This window comes from Eublepharis macularius, chromosome 4 (assembly GCF_028583425.1).
Source record: "Eublepharis macularius isolate TG4126 chromosome 4, MPM_Emac_v1.0, whole genome shotgun sequence".
Classification (NCBI taxonomy): Eukaryota; Metazoa; Chordata; class Lepidosauria; order Squamata; family Eublepharidae; genus Eublepharis; species Eublepharis macularius.
In genome coordinates, this window is record NC_072793.1 from 169,176,380 (window position 1) to 169,199,477 (window position 23,098).

General features: G+C 49.1%; 1 protein-coding gene across 1 annotated transcript in view; it reads right to left on the bottom strand.

Annotated features, from left to right (window-relative positions):
- The window catches only part of LOC129327806 (uncharacterized), a 79,128-nt gene that overhangs the window by 42,243 nt on the left and 13,787 nt on the right, over positions 1 to 23,098 (bottom strand). Inside the window, exon 5 of the mRNA XM_054976561.1 lies at positions 927 to 2,044. Within this exon, the coding sequence (XP_054832536.1) occupies positions 927 to 2,044 (1,118 nt within the window). The remainder of the gene's footprint in view (positions 1 to 926; positions 2,045 to 23,098) is intronic.

Below are 23,098 nucleotides of genomic sequence, written 5' to 3' on the forward strand. Positions count from 1 at the left end.
GGAGGACGGAATCTTACTTCTCCATCCCGGAGCTCTCCAGGAGAATATGGGGGTGAAAGACAAGCAGGGTTGAAGAATTTGTGTCCCACAATGTTCACTTGCCAACTCTGAGGATTCCTGCCCATTTCCTCCTTACTGTATGTCAGGGGGGGGGGGGTCTGGCCCCTCTGAACTTATTTGGGGGTGGGGAGACTCAAACACTTACTTTCTATCCAAGTTAATTCTACTGCCAGAACTCTTGGACTTCACAGTGGGAAGACCCTGAAAAGCTCGCAGAAGGCTGGATTGGGCAGAAGGGCATTGGTTGGGGATGCCTCTTTAGAACTCCTGGTGAGATAAAAAATGTTTGTAAATTAGAGATACTGGCTGTTCTCTTTACATTTACACTTGTAGCAGAGAGACTGTATTATTTACTTTCCCCAACTTGTCTTTTTCATCACAGGATTTGGAAAATATAAATGTTTTTGCCAGTTTTCCAAATGTCAGAAAGAGTTAGATTGGCAGATTATCCTTAAGGATTGAGTTTCACAGAGAAGGACAACCACTAAAAAGGCCCTTCTTTGTGTAAGAGCATTTTCAACCTTTGACACTTGGGCAATCACAGAGGAGACTCACTGGACCCATCGATAGGGTAGTTCTAGGAGACAACTGTACCCTTGTGTGGATTCTCTGAAGAAGGTCTGATCTTTGCCTCATGGTCTTTCCTTGCCCTGAACATAGATGAAATTTCTCCCCTGTGTGGATTCCTTGATGATTAAGGAGGGCAGAACTGGCCTTGAAATTCCTTCTCCCCCATTTGATTTTTCTTTGTTTGTTTTCTAGGTTTCTGTGCAGATGCAAGACCTTTACAGGAATTAACATGGTTTCAACTCTGTGGCCTTTAAGGTGTGAAATACGAGATGAGCTCTTGTCATAGGCTAAGCAACTGCATGGTTTCCCCTTATGTGGATACTCTGATGCCGCTGAAGGATGGATTTCTGACTGAATTTCTTTCCACATATTAAGCATTCAAAAGGTTTCTCTCCTGTGTGGGTTCTTTGATGCCGTTGAAGAGCACCACTCCAGTTGAAGCTCTTTCCACACTCTGGGCATTCAAAAGGTTTCTCCCCTGTGTGGGTTCTTTGATGCTGTAGAAGACTGAAACTCCTATTGAAACTCTTTCCACATTCAGAGCATGCAAAAGGTTTCTCCCCTGTGTGGGTTATTAGATGCTGTTGAAGATGGCAACTCTGACTAAATTTCTTTCCACACTGTAAGCATTCAAAAGGTTTCTCTCTCGTGTGGGTTCTTAGATGCTGTTGAAGATGGCAACGCCGATTGAATTTCTCTCCACACTCTGAGCATTCGAATGGTTTCTCTCCTGTATGGATTCTCTGATGCTGTTGAAGACAGAAACTCCTACTGAATTTATTTCCACACACTGAACATTCAAAAGGTTTCTCCCCTGAGTGGGTTCGTTGGTGTGCAAGAAGCTCTGATTTGTATCTGAAACACTTTCCACATGGAAAACATTTTTGTGGCTTTATCACAGTACACTTGGGAAAGTGTACAGTGGCCTTTTTTCCATCAGAGAAAGTATTTCCCGCCTTTGAACAAATCAGTGGCTTCCCTCCTGAATGAATCCTTTGATGCTGAATAAGGTTTGCTTTCTGTAAGAAACTCTTCCCACAGTCAGAGCAGCTGTGTGGTTTCTCTCCTGTATGGATTCTTTCATGTCTAAGGAGCTCTGATGTGCGAATGAAGCTCCTTCCCCACTCTGAGTATTGACGGGTCTTCCTTCCACTGTGCTTTTGCAAATGGATATTATAATGGGCTTGATCTGAAAAGTTAATTCCACACTCCAAGCACTCATACATGTAAATTACTTCATGTAAATTCCCTCCTTGGCAAGCAATGGGTTTGTCCCTCTTCTCCACCATCTGGCTTCCTTTCTGCTTCTTGGGTCCACTGTGAGTCATGAAACTTCCTTTCAGCTCTTCGTTCTTGGCTTCGTCTGGTGATACCTGATGCTGTTCCTTGTCCTCCTCATTCTCCTGATCAACCCCTGTGGGAATAAAGAGAGAGACCCCATTAGCACCCACGAAAAGAGGCCTCACCTGCACAGGAAGTTCTCGCTACACTCAGAACATTTCAAATGGTTTCTTTCTCCTGAAACCTGGAAGTGCATATTAATGGATTGTTTAAATGTTCATCAAAGCCTGCTGTGTCAAAGAAAACCATTCAGTTCTTGCATATCTATATAGCTCCTCACCTGACTGAAATCTTTGCTGGGAAGTAAGAGTCTTTCCACACTCCAAGTAATTATATGCTTCCTCTCCTGAGTAAACTCTTTCCTGGAAAATAACATTCATGCTCTGACTGAAGGTCCTTCCAAATGCCACACTTTCGTTTTCATTTTTCCTGGACTGAATCCTCTGGTTAGCACAGAGGCCTTTGTTCCTTCTTTCTTGGGCTGAGCTTTCTTCTTGGACTGGGGTTTCATGCAAGCCGTCTCTTTTGCAAGGAATGAGTTTTCCCCTCATCTTTTCTGCATGCCTTCCCTGCTGCCTCTCTGGTCTGTCTTGATCCCTAAAGATTTGTTCAGCCTCTTCACTCTTGGCTTTTTCCAGAGAGAACCCCTGGAATTCCCTGGCCGTCTCCTCTACATCTCCTGCTGGAATGAAGAGAGAGACTCAATCAGCACACGGGCAAGAAGCCAAGCCACCTATCAGGCATTTCTAATCAATGGGTGTCCAATTCCTTTGTCAGAACTCATCTTCTCCTAAACTGAGCAGCTGGTTGACCCAATTTCTTGGCCAGGCCCTCCAGGAGAGCAGTTTTCATATGCTGCCTATCCCCTCCCCGCATCCTACATCTTCCCATAGGTATTTTATGGGGAAAAGTGATAAAGAATCCTACCTCCCCCCCCCCCCCTTCACGTTTGACTTACTCTGCAAATCTTTAGATTCTCTGCTACTGATTGAATTGAATTTATTTCGGTCTACAACCAGCTTTAGACTAATAAAATAAGACATTCCCTTATTGGTAAATATTATACAAGATAAAACTTCAGTTAAAATAATACAAATATAAATATTATAAACTCTAATTAGCATACATCCTATAATGATGATTACATACATTAAGTTACCAAAATGACCAGTCCTGTAACTGACCAGAGAGTTTCCTTCTAGTTGTGATGAGAGCCATAAGGAGCTGGTTTTCAACCTTACAAAAATATAGGGGGTTTTGGGGGGGGGCCTCACCAAGTGAACCACCCAAGTCAAAGAGGACCTCCACGGTTTGTTGCAGTAGAAGCATGTCTGGAGACACGTAGATTACCGCTACAGGAAACAAGTAACCTTCAAAAGACTCCACTGCTTGTTAGTAAGAGCTTTATTGAAAAGTTGCTAATTCATGATCTTACTGGGTTCATTGTCAGAAATGAGACATAAACAAATATCAGGAACAGATATTGTTTACAGACTAACATTCCCACCCCCTTCCTAGAGGCTGACTAATTCTGCTGGGAACTATCAGCACAGCAGAGGACATAAGATTCGAGGTTAAGTGGGCTCCTTTCCCAGATGCTAGGAGCAGGCATAGTCTAAGAAAGGTAAGTCCAGAATTCACATCCTGGGAGAGTAAAGAAACACTGCTGCAACAGACAGTCATAACAGCATAACCTCCAGCCCCAACCCCCCAACCCCCAGGTGACAATATAGGTTGACAACCAGCCCCTTTCTGTGTAATAGCTGATATCTAAGGATACTGAAGCAAGAACCACTGCTAAGCTCAGCTCCTGACCTCCGAGCCCTCGGAGCCCTGCCGAGCAGCGCCATGGCGCTCTTGGTGGGGCCCGGGCGAGTGAAATGCTCCCGGCGAGAGCAACAGGCGCTTCGTCTGCCCAGGCCCCGTTGAAAGTGGTGCGGCTCAGAGGGCAAGGGGTGTTTCGCTAACCCGGGCCCTGCCGAGCCACGGCCCGGGCGGGTGAAACTCCCATCCCACCCCACACCCCTCCTGCCTTTCCCCTTCCCCAAACCACCCCTGCCCTTGCTACCTGCCTTCCCACCCCACACCCCTCCTGCCTTTCCATCCTCCCCAAACCACCCCTGCCCTTCCTACCTGCCATCCCGCCTCACACCCCTCCTGCCTTTCCACCCCCCCAAACCACCCCTGCCCTTCCTACCTGCCATCCCGCCTCACACCCCTCCTGCCTTTCCACCCTCCCCAAACCACCCCTGCCCTTCCTACCTGCCTTCCCGCCTCACACCCCTCCTGCCTTTCCACCCTCCCCAAACCACCCCTGCCCTTCCTACCTGCCATCCCGCCTCACACCCCTCCTGCCTTTCCACCCCTCCAAACCACCCCTGCCCTTCCTACCTGCCTTCCCACCTCACACTCCTCCTGCCTTTCCACCCTCCCCAAACCACCCCTGCCCTTCCTACCTGCCTTCCCACTTCACACCCCTCCCCCTTTCCACCCTCCCCAAACCACCCCTGCCCTTGCTACCTGCCTTCCCGCCTCACCCTGCCTTGCCACCCTCCCCAAACCACCCCTGCCCTTCCTACCTCCCATCCCACCTTACACCCCTCTTGCCTTGCCACCCTCCCCAAACTACCCCTGCCCTTCCTACCTGCCTTTCCATCCTCCCCAAACCACCCCTGCCCTTGCTACCTGCCTTCCCACCCCACACCCCTCCTGCCTTTCCACAGTCCTCAAACCACCCCTGCCTTCCTACTTGCCTTCCCACCTCATACCCCTCCTGCCTTTCCACTGTCCTCAAACCACCCCTGCCTTCCTACTTGCCTTCCCACCTCACACCCCTCCTGCCTCTCCACCCTCCCCAAACCACCCCCGCCCTTCCTACTTGCCTTCCCACCTCACACCCCTCCTGCCTCTCCACCCTCCCCAAACCACCCCCGCCCTTCCTACCTGCCATCCCACCCCACACCCTTCCTGCCTTTCCATTCTTCCCAAACCCCCATTGCCTCCCTACCAGCCATCCCTCCCCAGACCCCTCCTGCATCTCCACCCTCTCTAAACCTCCATTGCCTCCTTACTGCCATCCCTCCCCAGACCCCTCCTGCTTTTCACCTCTCCCCAGACCCCCTTGCCCCCCACCTGCTAGCCCTTCCTAACCCCCCCCCCCCAGCCCTTCCCAGCTTTCTAGAGCCCGTTGTTTTTATTTGCACAACGGGCTCTGTTTCTAGTGCTACAATAAAGTTGGTTAGTCTCAAAGGTGCTACTGGACTCTACTATTTTGCGACTACAGACTAACACGGCTAACTCCTCTGGATCTATGATCATAGGGAAGAAAGGAAGGGTTATTATGACATTTGCTATCAATCTAATTTTGCTTACGTTTTGCTAGGAAAGAGTGATCACTGAAGCTATTGCTTCATCCACTATTGCTACAACTCTTGTCAGCAGGCAGGCCTAGGGTTGTCAACTATGTTCTAGGAAATTCCTGGAGATTAGAGGGTGGAGCCTAGAGAGGGTGGGGTGTAAAGCCTTCCAAAGGAGCCATTTTCTTCAGGGAAACTGGCCTGTGTTTTTGTAATTCAGGGAAATCTCCAGGCTCCACTTGGAGGATGGCAGAGCAGCTCATTCTGTATTCAGTATTTAACTATCATTAAATATCATGGGTGGAATGAGATGGAACACCTCTAGCAGAATAATATTGTCACCACGATGATTTACCAGATTGGCAAGCAGAGCAAGAAGGGGTGGGCTCTCATCTATAACACCCAGAAATAGGAAGGAGGTAGGTGGTTCCTGGAGGTAACATGGACTTGCCAATTAAGAGGCTTTCTTGTGGAAGCAGCAAAGGAAGACTGGAAGAAGGAAGTGTAAAGAAAACAGTTATCACTGTAGAAGAAAAAATATGGCCAAACAACACATGGTGGACCACGGCAATACAGCCCGGAAAACCCACAACCACCAACACATGGTGTGTCAGTCTACAGTACATGCTGGGACAGAGCCCATAAAAGACAATGCCACAAATGCAGTGAGCTATGGGACACAAGAGCAGAGTGAGCGGGTTACCATCTAGTCTATATTAATGAAAGGGTGTGTCTGTCCGATTTTTCGTAGCAGGCATTCCTCATCGGAAAATAAGGCTAGGCATTTGGCTACCAGGTCTTGAATGACAGTAGGAGTAGTGGTGCCGAAAATAGAGGGAATCGGAACATCTTCACACTGTTTGTAATGTAAGGAAAGGTTTACTGGTGAGAAACCAGAAGGCAGCACAGACAGGCAAGGTGGGAAATATTCCCTCTTTTACAAAATGAAGGATTTGGTAGCAAATTTCCCGAGTTATCAGAACCAGAGTGCTGTACTGGTTAGTGTCTGACTAGGATCTAAGAGACCAAGTTCCGAATACCCAGGACTCTTCCAAGGGTGTTTCCAGGGTGATGTTGGGCCACTCACAATCTCTCAGCCTAGATGTTCCTCACAGAAGTGTTGTGAAGATAAAGTGGAGGAGAAGAGAACCCTGTAAGCTACTTTGGGCCCCCAATGGGGAGGAACATGGGGCATCAATGAAGTACATCCCTCTGTTATTTGCAATGGAAGCGACAGTTTCCTGTCAGTGACAGGCATAACTCAGCAGAAGTATATGAGCCCAGCGAGCTACGGAGTTGGCGAGCAGAGTACACAGGTCAGTCTTGTACAAAATAAATAAATGGCTACTAGCAATGGCGACTGAAGGGAACTCCCATATCCAGAGGCAGCAAACGCCTGAATACCAGTACTAGGACGCAGCATCATGGAAAGGCCCTGTGCCCAGTCTGTTAATCCTCCAGGGCAGCTGGTTATCCACTGTGTGGAACAGGATGCTGGACTAGACAGACCACTTGACTGGAGTCGTCATGCATTTTTTAAGAGGTATTGCAGGGTGTGGGAGTTGAGTTTTCAGAGGTTTAACTGAATAATTGGAAGCCCCGTTTTGTTTTTTCAGGAGAATAAAGGCTGAAGTGTTCCTTTGGAAGAGGAAGCCAAAGTTCACCTCATTATTCTTCCAACCTACCCAAGAGATAGACCCTAAACTGCAGACTGGAGAGGAGAGAAGAGAGTCCAACTGCTTTACCTTTCCTTTTATATATATATATATATATATATTTATTCTTTTTAACATCTAAAACAATAAACTACAAAAAACTACAATAGTACAAGGGAAGGGAAAGAAGGGAGAATAAGAAGAGGGGGAAGGGGGGGTGGAAAAAAGGGGAAGGCAACTTACAAACACTAAACACTACACTTCAATGCTTTCCCTTCATACTGCGGTAATTAAAAAATAGCTTAATAAAGTAATGATGGAATGGTTGATCTTACAAAATACAAATTACAATTCAAATTAAATCTTTTTCCCCCCTCTGGGCCTCGGACGCAGTTCTCTCTGAGCAGCTACAGCCGCAGCGCTCGTTGCCTCCCCCCCTCCCTTCAGGCTTCGAATCTTCTTCTTTTTGCTTGATGTCTGGCCCAAATTCTGGATTTTTGTCCACAAAATCCCTTAGCTGATCTTCCGAATTAATCTTGTAAGCTTGATCTTTATAACTAAACCCGATTCCTTCCGGAAATAGTCATTTGTACTTTATGTCACGTTCCCTCAAAAGAGCAGCCAGCTTTTTATACTTAAATCTTCTCTTCCGAACTAAAAATGGAACGTCCTTCAGTATCTTGACTTTATTTCCCAGAAAGTCCAACTCCGCATTATATGAGTTATATAGGATATTGTCCCGGACCCTCCTAGATGAGAACTCAATAACGATCTCGCGAGGCAGCTGCCGCTTCATTTCATATTTTGAAGATGCTCGACGGACTCCCAAAATGGCGCTTTTTACTTCTTCTTTAGTTGCCCTCACGGGTGACGCTAAAAGTTCCGAGGCAAGATCCCACAAATCCTCGTTTTCCTCCTCTTTAACATTCTGGAGACGCAAAATGGTCTGTGTTCGTTCCACTTGCAGCCCAATCAGCTGATTTTCCACCAACTTTAGCTCCTTGTTCGTTGCTCTCATAAGTGACGCATTTTCCCGAGCAGACTTCTCTGCCCCCCCCACTACTTCCTTGATGGCTTTCACATCGCTCTCAATTAAGCCCACCCTTTGATCTGTTTCATTCAGCTTGTCAACAAAGGGTTTTATGGCTTCAGTAACCAATCTTTTCACCAGTTCCTCAAGCGACTCACCTCTTCCCTGCAGGGCAGCCGAAACTGACTTGCCCAAAGCAGGACTCTGTTTTTTTGCTGCCATTTTAGGGGGGGGGGACCGCCAATCTTCCAAGACTCTGCGAGGGGGGAAAAATCCGAATCTTCTAAGCTTCAGATCCCACCACTCCTTCACATGCGCTTGTAGTAACAGAAGGGATTCGCTTACTTACAGGCTTCCGCCTAATCCTGTTCTTTGCCGTTTCCCATGGCCCGGCAGCACACAAGGCGCCGCGCACATCTGCCGGCCTCCATAGGGACAAACGGGCAATTTACCCCCTGCCTCGATCTGCCAGAGGGCTCTTCCCGTCGCGTCCCGGACCCAGACTCCCTCCCTGGGAGCCCTGGGGGCTAACCTTTGCAGATCAGCCGCCCGGTCAGGGTGCTCGGCCGCTCCTTCTCGGACCTGCCATGAGGAGCGTCCGACATGGCCGCGAAAACGAAAACGAAACTGCTTTACCTTTCCTTCTTGGGCCCATTAAATGCTCTGAGAGTATTTGACACCCTAGGATAATTTAGATATGGGCCTGGCCCATGTGTGGCTTGGCTCCCATTGGGACCTGAGCCAGCTGAGGAAGAGCAGAATGTTACAAGGGAAGCAGTCCTGCCTTCAAAATTCTCATTCATTGCCTGGAACCTTGCTGCAGCGTCTCTTGACCCGGCAACCTGCCTTCCTCCTCCCTCAGCTTGGTGAGGCAACAGAAGGTTCAAAGGCAACTCCCATTGTCTCCTCTGCCAAGACTTTGCCATGAACTTTCCATCAAACCCAGCAGATTCCACTCCAATGGGTGGTAAATCAGGAGGGCCTCAGCCAGGGTTCTTTCCCAGCCCAGCAACCAAAGACCCTCCTCTCTAAACCCCTTTTCAATGGTCACATAGTGAACCACAGACTTTTCACAAGGAAAACAGGAGCTCTGTCCCTGAGCTCTGCTTCTGTTTGATGGCCAACCACTGCCAGTTCTCCCTTCTCTTCCCTGTTCATGATAAAAGGAGGAAAGATCCTTACCCAAAGAGGCCACTGTCTCGTAGTTTTCCTGCATAACTTCCATGTAGAGTTTTCTTTGGTCTGGATCCAGGAGAGCCCATTCTTCCTCCGTGAATAATACAGTTACCTCTTCAAAGGACACTGGGGATCTCTGAAAGAAGAAAAGATTTTCCAGTTCATCATCTATGCCTGTCCCTGAGCATTCAAGAAGAAAGAAGAATCCCATCAGCCAGCCATTTGATGAAATGTATTTGTGTTTTGTGCATTTTATATATTTTACTTTATTTACATCCTGCCTTTCTCTTTGAAGATGACCCAAAACCATTTTCATCATTCTCCTCTCATCCATTTCCTCCACCCCCACCCCCCAAACAACTCTGTGAGGTATTAAGAGTATGTGACTGGCTCAAGGTCATGGAGCAAACCTGGGGCTCCCAGTTCCATCACTGCAGCCAGATACATCAAACCAATAGCAAGAAAAACTGTTGTAGGTTTTTTTCTTCCCCAGCATCTGACGGGTATAATATACAGTAAGTCTCCAAGAAACAGAAACTCAGAAAATTGCATGGAACTGGGATTCTATTGGTCTAGTCAAACGTTTTTTAAAAATCCTAATGGACTGTATGAGTATCTACTACACTATCTTGTACGTTTTGTTCCATAAATACATAAATATTGTTCTTGCATAGAAGGTTTCTGGTTTAAATATTTTTGTCTGCAGAGGTGTTTGGTGTTACTCTAAAGCTTGCATCCAGCTCTGTAAAGATAAACTGGGCTAATTAAGGTGGGTAGCCGTGTTTGTCTGTAGCAGTGGAAAAGAGCAAGAGGCCAATAACACCTATAAGACTAACAAAATCAGAGGTAGGGTATGAGCTTTTGTGAGCCAGAGCTCACTTCCTCAGATACCTTATAGGTGCTACTGGACTCTTGCCCTTTTCCACTGGACTAATTAGAGTCTATTTTTTTTCTAACAAGCCTAAGGCCTAGTCACTCCATGGGAGGTCCCAAGGATCACAGCAGGTGAGAAGTGCAGGGCACAAAACACCCACTGCAAACCCACTACCTCAAGGCCTTTCCAGATACTTGTGTATTGTGGCATGACCGCTGCTTGTACATCACATCCTTGAACTACAAGCGAGCTAGGACATTCTTGACAAACGTGGGCATTGAAACAAATGTTTTAAGGCAAAGATATTGCAGAAACATTACTAAATTGGAGGGGGGGTTATTCTTATAATAATAAAGGCTAGAAAAAATACTAGCCATCAATTTCAGGATTATTGTGGTAGCTGAACTGTCAAAAACAAAGGGAAGTGGAGCATTCTTGCCCAGGTTATCACCAGAACATCTCTCTGCTCTTTTGCAATGGAAGGTAGGGCTTACTCCCTAGAAAACAGAAGGTGGAAGCCGCCAAGATAGGGAGGACAGCTCATATCCCCTTCAGAGAAGCTGGCCGCTAAGAGGTCTTCTTGAGGGTGATACTCACTGGAATCATATTCTAGAAGACGTCACAGAGGGTATTACAAATATTTAGAGCTACAGGAGGAAACTATGGCCAAAAACCTCTTTGGGGGTTAGCTAACTGGGCATGCAAGGGCAGAGAGCCGCTAAAAATTTTATTTATTATGTTTATAACAATTATAATTCAGTTATAACCATAGTTGTAAAGTTGTTGGGTTTGTGATAAATATATTACCTCGAAAACTGATACCCTCAATGTTTTCTTTTTGAAGCAATTTTAATTACTTCACAGGCCACAAGGGGGCTGTCGTTTATTGATTTGAATCACCCCCCCCCCTCGCCCCTCCTGAGTAGCCAGGGTTCTGCTCTCTCCGCGCACCCTCCAGCCGTCTCTTAATCCTCCATGCCATCCACACTGTTTTCTCTCCCCGACACTCGTCTGTTCATGCAATCCTAAACTCACCTTTCCTATAGACACGCAAAAGCCAAAATTTCTTTTCATTGAAAGACACCAAGGACTAAGCGCAGCCCTATGGAATTCCATTGTCTCCCAAATTTTTCTCTAGGAAAAAAATGCCCGTTCTGCACCCGGGAAAGCGTACACTCTGGTGCCCCCGGAGCCTTCTGGGAATTGTAGTTCCCTGAAATAAGAACCCAACCGTGAGAAGAAAACCCACGAAGTTGGGAAAAGGTTTCTTGACTTTTCTGTCACTGTGTAGGGCAACTTCCTAGGATGCCCACTAAAGAGAGAGAGAAGGCGATGGGAAGCCTTGCTCTTTATTCTTCCACTGGGAACTACACTTCCCACGTGCCCTTGCCAGCCCAAACGAGCCGAACCTGGGATTCTAGGCGTAGATGAGTTAAAGGAACTGAGAGCCAAGCTACAAGTGATGAATTACACTTGCCTGACAAGTGAACAGACTGTCATGTAAAGTGAATGGCAAGTGAACAGGGAGGAATACATGTGAGTCTGCTCACTTGCCAGGCAAGTGTAATTCGTCATTTGTAGCTTGGCTCTGAATGTTTTTCCCGGAGAGTGCAAGAAAGCTCAGAAATGTGCGTTAAAACCCTGGCTGTTTTCTGCCCTCCTCTTTCTGGGATGATCTGAAGGGATTAAAGAGGGACTCTTCTTTTCACTGGGCGGAAGGGTATGCGAATGGCCAGTTTCCCTTAAAAATCTTGGTCAAAGCAGGCGGAGGGAATGAGAGACAGGGGAAATATACCCTACAAGAGCAAATGAGTATGTTTCGAAACATCTGAGAAGCCTGATTGTGGTATCCTATACACAGCATCTCCCCATCTCACATACAGACCCTAAGCATCAAGTTGTGGCCTGAATAGGCCTTAGGGTTGCTAGAAAAAAGTAGTATAAAAGAAGCAGGCTGAAGTAGGTTCCCAGTTCTTTATTCACAGTTCCTGGTTCCTAATTTTGAATGCTACCACAAATGTTGAGGATATTTTAAAAGCTCGGCACCCTAAAATAAATCTTAGAACACCGTATATCATGCACACCTGCATGGCTGGCCTGCCTGAGTAACTTTGGTTCAGGTCTGTAAGTTTCCAGAGGCCCAGTTTTGGCCTGGCACCCTGAGAAAGGAATGAGCAGGCCTCTTAATTAACTGCACCTGCAGCCTGTTGTTCTCAAAGGGAGGAGTCCTTGGGAGTATTAGTTCCACTTGCCCTCCCCGCTTTCTCATGCTAGCAATGCTGTTCTCTAAGTGTGCCCTGATTGGCTGGCAGCTCTTGAAAAGATGGCTCCTCACAGCAGCCTGGATCATTCAATCTTGATCTGAACCACGCTGGTCAGAACCATTCCACCAGTATGAGAGAGACTTTGCTCCAAGCCAGATACCATGATGACCGGAGTGGCCTGGCACGGTTTGGACTTTTCTTACTGTTTGTGAGTATGAGCAACACCTGAAAGCTACTTCAGAGAATGCAAGTTAGCAAGCTTTCATGTCTAATCAGTTTTATTCAGCATAAAGCTGTTATTTTCATTGTCTTTTGCTCTATGCTTTAATAGAGTGGTTCCTGCCCTGCATATACTCTTCCTAATCTGAATTTAATAAACAGAGTATATTTTACTCCTGGTGTCAAGAGTTACTGATATCATGTGTGCCTTTACTCCCAGATACAAACCCAGAGACCGAAATTCTAAACCTTGGTGACCCGATTCCCCCCAAGGCTGCTAGGAGTCTCAAATGGCTGTGGTTTTGGTGCTTAGGAACGGTGGCTGAGGCTCTCAGGGGTTAAGACAGTCGTGCCTTAAAACTGAATTTTTCTTCCAGATAGGGATCCCAGACTCCCGGTGGGATCCCTCCCCTCACGCTGCCCCCACTTACCTAACCGGGGGGGGCTCACTTTCCCTGTAGGCTCCCCCATGTTGCTGCATGCTCCTGTGCACAGAAGCCACCAGGATCGGGCCCGTTTTGGCCCAGATCAGGGCCTCTGCAGAGCACAGGAATACTTCTGCGCTCCGCAGCGCCTGAAAACGGGCCCAATCAGTGGCAGAACGGGCTTGTTTTCGGGCACTGTGGAGTGCAGGAGAGCTCCTGAGCTCCACAGCGCTCAAAATGGGCCCATTCTGCCATGGATCGGGCCCATTTTGAGCCCCTGCGGAGCCTGGATGTGCTCCCAGGGGCTGCGCGATGACGTCACTTCCGAAGTGGCGTCATCGTGCCTGCGGGGGCGCACGTGCACTTTGTGCGTGCCCCCTCTCCCCCAAGGTAAGTGCCAGGCCCCTATCCCCTGCCCAGAGGTTGAGGGGGCCTGGCAACCCTACTTTATAAGAATTCATGAATCAAAACTTACTTTGTCAGACACAAGTGAGAATGAAGCCCCGTCAGTCATCCCATTCCATTCAAAGGGTGTTACAAAGAAGAGCCAACAGGAGTAATGATGCAGAAGTACAATGCAAAATGATCACGTAGATCAGATGGGGATATATGCTTACAGATGGTGTTACGTGCAAAATTTTGCACCTTTGTGGTTCGTTCTCCCTTTTCCGACCAACCACAATAAAAAAATTAAAATAAAATCCAGGAGTCCTTGAATTGAAGCAAAACAGATGGTTTTTATTTACCCAGTGGATGAGCCCTTTTCTTACACAGAAGTAGACGGTCTCCTTGTGTGTAAAGGCTCAACCCCTTACAACAGAAGCGTAGAACAATTAATACTTTCAGATAATCATAACAATATTACAATATTCTAATATCTGTTATCTTATTGGCTCGTAAAGTATCTAGGGTTAGTTCTGATTTGAAGATGCAATTCTGGGTTGGCTCTTCTACTTGGGAGAATTCCAAATCCTGCAACCCCCTTATCTTGCCCTCAATTTAGAAGGACATCCTCTAATCTCTTACCTACTTTCTTCTGGGCATAATACTTTCAATAGCGCCAATGCGTCTCAGTCTGGCAACCTTGATACCCTCTGATAACTGAAGTCTGTTGGTAAGAAGGGATGTTTTTTTCCTCTGTGCCCTTTCCCCCAGTTCCTTCTCAGCCTTAAGGAAGATAGGCCACAGGTGGCCAAAACCAGCTTGCTGCATCAAATCAGTTTTCTACAAAAGGCTCTCTGGAACTGGTTCCTTTTGGAATCTTATAGAATAATATAACATATGCATAATATTTCATAAGTGCAGCTCTACAAGCAGTATATTATTAGTTCTCAGTTCTTGCAGAGTTTCAGCATACTTCTCTTGATCTTCTTGTTTCAAGTGTCATATTCTTACAGGTTGCATTACAAGTACTACATTGGCTCCTGAGCGTAGGAAAAAAGTGCAAGGCATACAAGTGATATATAAAAGTAATATATAAAATCCTTTTCTTCAAATCTATATCCATCAATGGGAAACCACTTGAGAAAAACAGGGTTTCTCACCTGTAACTGTTGATCGTCGAGTCTCTTCTGTGCAGACACACATTGGGACTGCGCAGGCGCAGGCCAGCCGCGGAAAAGATTTTTCTAGCTTTTAGAGATGTGAAGGGGACGTTCGGATCCACCGCGCATGCGCGTCGGTGTTCCCGCCAATTTTGAATGCATATATATCCGAACGTCCCCGGCATTCCCTCAGTTCACCTGAGCCGCCGGAGAAACTAAGTTAACAAAACACTCACAGCGGGGCAGGCGGGAGGGAATGTGTGTCTGCACAGAAGAGACTCGACGATCAACAGTTACAGGTGAGAAACCCTGTTTATCGTCTTCGTCCTTCTGTGCAGCCCCACATTGGGAGAGTAACTAGCATCTCACCAATGGGGGCGGGAGTGAGTGTCTACTTGAACAAGGACTGCAGGACAGCTGTGCCAACAGCCGAGTCACGTCGTGCATGCACGTCCACAGAGTAATGCCGGATGAAAGTGTCTGCAGAGGACCATGTCGCAGCTTGGCAGACGTCCTGGAGCGGCACCCCTCGCAGGAAGGCAGCAGAAGCAGCTTGCGCTCGAGCGGAATGAGCGGTAACCAACAAGGGACACTGGACTCCAGCATGCTGATAGCAAAGTTTAATCGTAGACACAATCCAGCGAGAGATGGACTGGGCAGAAGCAGGTGAGCCCTTGCGAGGGCCAGAGTAACACACAAACAGGACAGGAGATTTCCTGAAACATTTGGTGCGGTGCAAATAAAACAATAAAGCACGCTTTACATCCAATGTGTGTAGAGCTCGTTCCCCTGGGGATGAGGGTGTTGGAAAAAAGGAAGGGAGGAACACCTTTTGCTGTAGGTGAAATCTTGAGACTACCTTGGGCAGAAACTCCATGCTAGTGTGGAGCATGACAGTACCAGGGAAAAACTGCAGGAAGGGAGGGTCACACCGCAGGGCAGACAGCTCCCCAACACGCCTAGAGGACGTGATTGCCACCAGGAAAGCCACCTTCTGAGTGAGCAAAGGTAGGGGACAAGAAGATAGAGGCTCAAAGGGCTGGAGCATCAGTTGGGAGAGAACCAGGGAGAGACTCCATTGTGGAATGGGATGGGCCCTAGGAGGGAAGGTCTTGAACAGGCCCTTCAGGAACTTCTTGGAAAGCCAGTGAGTAAAAACTGTCTTCCCATCAATCTGCTCATGGAAGGCAGAGATTGCAGCCATGTGGACCTTAACACTGGAAAACGCAAGGCCCTGGGAGCAGAGTTCCAGGAGGTAGTCCAGGATGACAGGAAGCGGGCAATTAAAGGGAGAAACCCCCTTCAGGGCCAACCACCGGGAAAAACGTGACCACTTCCTCTGATAGGACAACCTGGTGGACGGTTTCCGGGCATTCAAGATCACCCCAAGCACTCCAGAAGAGAGGCTCACTCCCGGTTGCCCAGAAGCCAGGCAGTCAGATTCAGTACAGCCACATCGTGATGCCACACCCCGTCCCTGGTTAAGAGGTCCGGGGCGTGAGGCAGGGGGAGGCATCGCCCCTGGGACAGGGAAAGTAAAAGGGGGAACCAATCCTGGCGAGGCCACCGAGGGGCAACGAGGATACAGTGGGTTCGGAAGGCCCTGATCCTGGAAAGAACCTTGTACAGGAGCGGGAAGGGCGGGAAGGCATAAAAGAGCCCTGGGGACCAAGGTATTTGGAAGGCATCCCCTAGGGAGTGGCGGCCAATGCCGGCCCGGGAGCAGAACAGCGGGGCCTGTTTGTTGCGGGCAGTGGCGAAGAGGTCGACCAAAGGCGTGCCCCATGTGCGGAAAACCTGGTCGAGGTAAACCCTGTTTAGGGACCACTCGTGCTGAGGCAGAAACACCCTGCTCAGTGCATCCGCCGAGGTGTTGAGATCCCCGGCAATGTGCACAGCTCTGGGAAGGACATTGTTGACCATGGCCCAATTCCATAGAGTCGTTGCCTCCTTGCAGAGCTTGAGCGAGACCGTTCCTCCCTGCTTGTTGAGGTAGTAGCAGGCCGTGGTATTGTCCGACAGGACCTGAACCCTCCTGTTCTGAATGGCATCTGCAAAAGAAGCGAGGGAGTAACGGATCGCCCTAAGCTCAAGAAGGTTGATATGCATGGATGCCTCAGATGGGGACCAGATGCCCTGAGCCGAAAGCTGTCCACAGCGCCCTCCCCATCCCAAGTTGGAGGCATCGGTATAAACTGTGACCTCAGCTAGGAAGGGGCCGAAAGGACAACCTTCAGACAGGTTTCCAGGGACAGTCCACCAGGCCAGAGAGCGCAGCACCACCCTGGGGATGGAAAACCTCTGGTGCTGACCCATGGTGAGGGGGTTGTACCTCCGGACAAACCAGTTTTGCAGAGGCCTCATACGCAGGCGTGCAAAGAAAATCACCCCTGTGGAGGAGGCCATAAGGCCCAACAGTGTCTGAATCAAAAGGGCCGTCTGGTACCGGCAATGCCTAAAATGCCGGGCTAAAGCGGAAAGCCTAGCCAACCGGTCTGGGGGCAGGTAGGCTCTGCCCAGCAGGGAATCGAAATGGACCCCAATAAACCTAATGGCCATGCCCGGGGCCAGGATAGACTTATCCCCATTAACCACCAAGCCCAACCTAGCCAGCACGGACAAAGTGAGGGCAATATGGGCCTGGAGAGAGTCAGGCGACGGTCCCACCAGGAGCCAGTCATCCAGGTACGGGTAGATAAAGCAACCCTGGGACCGCAGGTATGCCACTACGGTGGCCATGCACTTCGTGAATACCCTGGGCGCAGAGGCCAGCCCAAAGGGCAATACGGTATATTCATACACAGAATTCCCATACACAAACCGCAGGTATTTCCTGTGGCCCTCAAATATAGAAATGTGGAAGTAGGCATCCTTCAAGAGTAAAATCCCCATGGGGAAGTAGAGACATTGACCACCCGGACAGCACCTTTGTTAACCAACTCCACAACATTATTGTGTAACACAACATCACAACACGTAGAACAACGGGGAGGGAGAGAGAGAGGAGGTGCATCTGTAAACATTAACTTGTAACCATGGGCCACAATGGACAGGACCCAAGTGTCAGAAGTAACACGTTGCCAACAGGGCAAAAAAGGCCGAAGCCTGTCCAGAAACTGGGCAGCAGAGGAAGTGTCCTCGGAGGCCAACAGGGGAGCGTTCAGGCTTAGTCAGAAGACCGAGGGCTTCTGCACCGAGGTCAAAGGCTTGGGTGAAGAGGGCTGTTGCCTGCCCTTGGACCGGCCAGAGCGCCTGGAAGAGTGACGCTGCTGGGCTGAATAGGATCGGTGACCGTAGGACTGGCCCGAGAAGAAGCGCCCTTGACGCTGCTGGTAAGGCTGGTAAGGGGTCTGGTAGGATCGGAACCGACCATAACGATACCTCGGACCCGACGACTGAGCTGAGGGGGCGACTCCGAGGGACTTGGCCGTCTGCTGATTCTTTTTCATCAGGGAGAGGGACTCATCCGTCTTCTCCGAGAAGAGCTGGGGCCCCTCGAATGGGAAATCCTCCACTTTCGCCTTCTTCTCTGGCGGCAGGGCAGTGGACCGGAGCCAGGCGTGTCGACGCAGGACCACCGAAGTCGCCATCGAGCGCGCCGCGGAATCGGCAGCATCCTTGCCCGCTGTCATCTGCTGTTTTGACAGCCGTATGGCCTCTGCCTGAAGGGCCTTCACCAAGTGGCGGCGATCCTCGGGGAGATCGGAAAGGTAAGAGGACAGCCGTTTCCAGAGGAACAGATTGTAGGACCCCATTATGGCCTGGAAGTTGGCAATACGGAATCCCAAAGACGCGGACGAGTAGACTTTCCTGCCCATGCCATCCAGCTTTCTGCCTTCTCGGTCCGCCGGGGCCGACGAGGAACCGGAACGGAACCGAGCCTGACCCTCCTCAGCCACGATTGACGAGGGTTTCGGATGACTGAAGAGGTACGGGCAATCATCCTGTTTTAAACGGTAGTACCTCTCTACCTTCTTTGCCGTCGCGGACACGGACGCCGGTGTTTGCCAGAGCGCGAGAGCGCTGTCAACAAAATCCTCCACAGGGGGAAACGCCACCGACGCGGGGGACCCGGAATACAGTGCCTCCAGCAGCTTACTCTTGGGCTTGGAGGTCGTGGAGGAGACGTCTATCTCCAGCGCGGCGGCCATCCGCATCATTTGCTCGGAGAACAGCCTGTAGTCGTCATTCGGGGACGACGAACGGGGCCCACCCACGGTGTCATCCGGGGAAGGATCAGAGGCCGCGTCCGAAGAGCACTCTGACGGGGACACCAGACCTTCCTCATCCTCGGAATCTGAAAACTCCGGCGAGGTTTGCGTCGGAACCGAAGACCGGTGAGCGGTCGGGACCGACGGACAAGCCGCAGGAACTGACGGTCGCAGAGGCAAGCCAGGAGGAGGAGGAGCGGATGCCGGGAGCCCGACAGGCTGAGCCGGAACGGAAACCATCGGAACCGAAGGATGCTGCAGGAAGGGCAGCGACTGCTGGAACCACGCCACAAAATCCTGCCAGGAGGTCATGTTCCCAATCCCCGCGACAGGCTGACAAGGAGGCAGAGGAGCAGGCACCGGGGCAGGCCAGCGAAGAGGCATCGGAACCGACGAGGTAGACGGCAATGGAACGGAGGCCTCCGAAGGCGCCAGGGCGGAAGGCAGGGAACGTTCGAATGACTGGAACGGTTCCGTGAAAGACGGGAACGGCACGAATTCCTCGGGAACCGACGGAGGAGGCGTGCAAGGAGGAGACGGGGTGTGGAGACTCACCACATCATCAGGGATCAGGACCGGTCCAGATGGAGTACCAGGTTGCACAGTCGGAGCCGGGGATAAAGTACGGCCCTTGGCCCTCGATTTCGTCTTGGCCTTCTTGGGCTGGGGTTCCGAAGCAGCCTCTGCGGCCGAAGGCTTGGAGGAGGACTTCGGCTTGGATGCGGAACACTTCTTGGCCTTCCGGTCGGAAGGATGATCCCCGGAACCGGAGTCAGGTCGGGCCTCCGGAACGGGTTGCCCCGTCGGTTCCGTGGGGAGCTGCTCTGGCGACTTACGAGACGGCGCCGGCGACGGAGCGGCGGAGCGGGGTCTATCTCCCGAAGAGCCCGATGGCTTGGGGGGGAGAAGGTTAGCATCCCACAAGAAGGCACGGAGCCTGGCCTTCCGATCACTCCTTGCCTTCGGAGTGAAGGACATACAGATGGAGCAGCGCTCGACAACATGCCCCTCGCCCAGGCAGATGAGGCAGAGCTCATGGCCGTCCGAGTGTGTCATTTTAGTGCCGCACTTAAGACACTTCTTAAACAAAGAAGTTTGGGACATAACGAACGGTATCTCCCACCGACAAGGGGAAGAAATACCGACTAGAAGATCACGATCCAAAAACTCCGAAGAGATGCTGAGAGAATAAACGCTAGACAATAGAACCTTTTCGTACGGCGGCGAAAAAGGAACTGAGGGAATGCCGGGGACGTTCGGATATATATGCATTCAAAATTGGCGGGAACACCGACGCGCATGCGCGGTGGATCCGAACGTCCCCTTCACATCTCTAAAAGCTAGAAAAATCTTTTCCGCGGCTGGCCTGCGCCTGCGCAGTCCCAATGTGGGGCTGCACAGAAGGATGAAGACGATTATATAGATTAATATACGTACAGGTGATTTATACCTAAAATGCATTACCGCCCTCAACTCAAAACTTTACTTGAGAACGGTTGGCAGAGTGCCAAATAAACAGCAGTAGTTACACAGTACTGGTTTGAAGGTGCAAAAAGAGTTTATTTAGGAATTACATTTCTGATAGTAAAGAGGATAGAGATGCTGACTATCTAACTACATAGTGGATAGTGTTCTCAGAGTGGAGAGAGGAGGATATTGCCCCTGTTTAGCCCAATAGGAGACAAGACAAGTGACACTTAACAGAGAAGAGAGGTGCTGCCCTCACTATCTTATCTAACTAATCCTTGATGTCCCCTGTATGGAAGGGTCTTCTTTTCATCTTCTTTTTGTACACCAGACATTGCTATTTCCAACAAGAACAGGTAAAATGCAAAACTGAAATCAAGCCATTCGTGATTGTGAATCCATTAGAAGGACATCACTTGGTCTTCAGTAGTCTTTTAGTGAATTTTAGTAGTCTTGGCTGACATCTCTAGATCTCCTGGAGCCTTTCCCCCAACTGGTTTCAGAATGGTAGCTGTGTTGGTCTGTAGTAGATGAGCAAGGTTTGAGTCCAGTAGTGCCTTAAAGGCCAACAAAGAGGTTCCAGAGTATAAGCTTTTGAGAGTCAAACTACCTTTGCTAGATACACAGTTCTGATTAATCATATTGGATTGGTATCTGACGAAGTGAGCTTGATTCTTGAAACCTTATACCTTGGAAACTCTTTGTTGTTCTTTAGGGTACCACTGGGACTGAACCTTGCTTTTCTCAGCTGCTATGAGTTAAGCTGGCAGGAATCCATCAGGGAGCTGCTATTAATCTTCAGATGGTGGCTTCATGCTAAGGGGAGGAATTTTTCAGACAGGGAAGATATATTGATCTAACTACCTCAGATCACAAGGGATTTTCACCTCTATTTTCTTGGTTCTTCTGCCACATCGACAATAAAAATCTCTATAGGGGGATCTATCGGCTTAAAGCTGAGTCTTCTGAGCCATGGGATGACACACAATGAATAGCAGATATCCAGGTGCTCTTGAGTCTTCACTGTATAGGAGTTCATTTCTGAGTGCACTTTAAGGTGCTGGATTTGATCTGATCAAAAGCAGGGCATTTTTGGTAGTAGCCCCGAAGCAAGGGAATGAATTTCTCTGATTAGTTCATATTACTTCTCTCCCTTTGTGGGATTTCCTTCATATACCCCAACCCCCCATGCCCCCTTTTCTCTCTCCTTTCCCCACAGGATTTCTCCCCACTTCTTTCACACTTCCTGACCCCCCTCCTCTTTCCTGAGGCAATTCTCCCCATGTTTCAAGGCTCTCCCTCCTTCACATTTTCCCACTTTCTTTCTCTTGCAAAAATTTCCACCATCACCCCTCCATATTCCTCTTCTCTCTTTTCCAGGCTCTTCTCTCCCTCCCGCCATTTTCTACACTCTCTGGCTGTATCCACACAATTTATTTGCCCTAGGTTCAATGCTGTTGGGAAGTGGGGATTTTTTCCCTGCCCCCCCCCCACAGCATATAGGTGCAGTTATCCACCTCAAGAAGTTTCATCAGCTTTTCTCCAATCTTTCTCAATCCTGTTTTTCTGCAAAGCTTTAGGAAACATTGGCAACAAAGCGTGGATGGCTGCCCTATAGGCAGGAATGTTCCGATTTCCCAAACTGCACCCGTTTCCCTCACACCAGCCATTTCCTTCCCCCACCACCAGAGGCTTTAAAAAAATAAAAGGGCAACAGAATAGCATTTTATCCAAAATAAGGGGAAAGGTGTATCTCCACAATGAAATAGGCTAGATTTACTTTTTAAAAATGAAAGCTGGGAATTCAGAGAACCTGTTACACATTTGTATAACCTCTAATGATATTCAACTGACAGGTTTTTTTTAAAGGAAAAAGCCTTAGTGGTGTCTGTGCAAGAACAGCCGCTCCTGGGGGACTGGGCAGAGAAACCTGCCACGTGGAAGCCCCATCGCTGCTGTGCTCTACTGGCAACCGCACCAGCAATGGGGAAACTGCAGAAGTTTGTCCCTGTGTGGAAAATTCCTCTATGTGTTTCTTCCTAGCCTTTCCTCTACTTTCCCCGATTCACCACATTGGGTTTCTGTTGCAGATGCTGCCGCCAGGATCGCCTAGGGTGAATATCAAATACTTTGGTTGCTAGACAATGACACAGTGGGTTCTGTCCTCTCACGAGATGTTGTGAAATTTCAGTTGGCATTGTTCGATTTAGGTAAATTGCAGCCCCCCCCCCTTTTAAAACATTCTGTATTTTTCTGGCTCAGTCTCATAAGGAGTGTCTGAGCCTCCTGGTGCCAGAAGGCCCTCCTTCCCTCCTTACCCAGCGGGCTGGACTTTCTGTCCTTCTCTTCCTTGAGGAACACTGAAAGCTGCCCTCAGATGGATCCATAACCTTATAGGTGCTCTCTTGCTCTTTTCTACTGCTACAGACAAACATGGCTGCCCATCTTATATGAGACAGGTGCCAATGGAGAATCTTTTTTAAAAGTTGGAATTCTGCACTTCACTTTTTTTGCTCTCAAAAACGTTGCCCATTCAAGAGAAGTTGGGCCAAGACAAAGAAGGAAAGAGGATTCTGAAGAGGGTGCGCTATGTGATGCACAGAGGCGACAGGAGGGGCTTTCCTTGTCTCCTTCCCTTGCGCTGTATTTGCACACCTCCTCCTGCCAGGAAGCAATCCCATTAACCACAATGGGGAATGAGCCATTTCAGGAGAACAGAGGGTGAAAACCTCCACTACCCATCAGTATTTAGCCTCCCCATCCCCATTGGACTCCTTGTGGGATTCAATTTGCATTATGCTCCCAGCAGAAACTCAGTTAAGTGGTGACTCGGAGGGGTCAGCCACCCTCCTCTCTTAAACAGAGGTGTGTGTCTCAACCAGTGGCCTGCTATATGCCACCCTCTT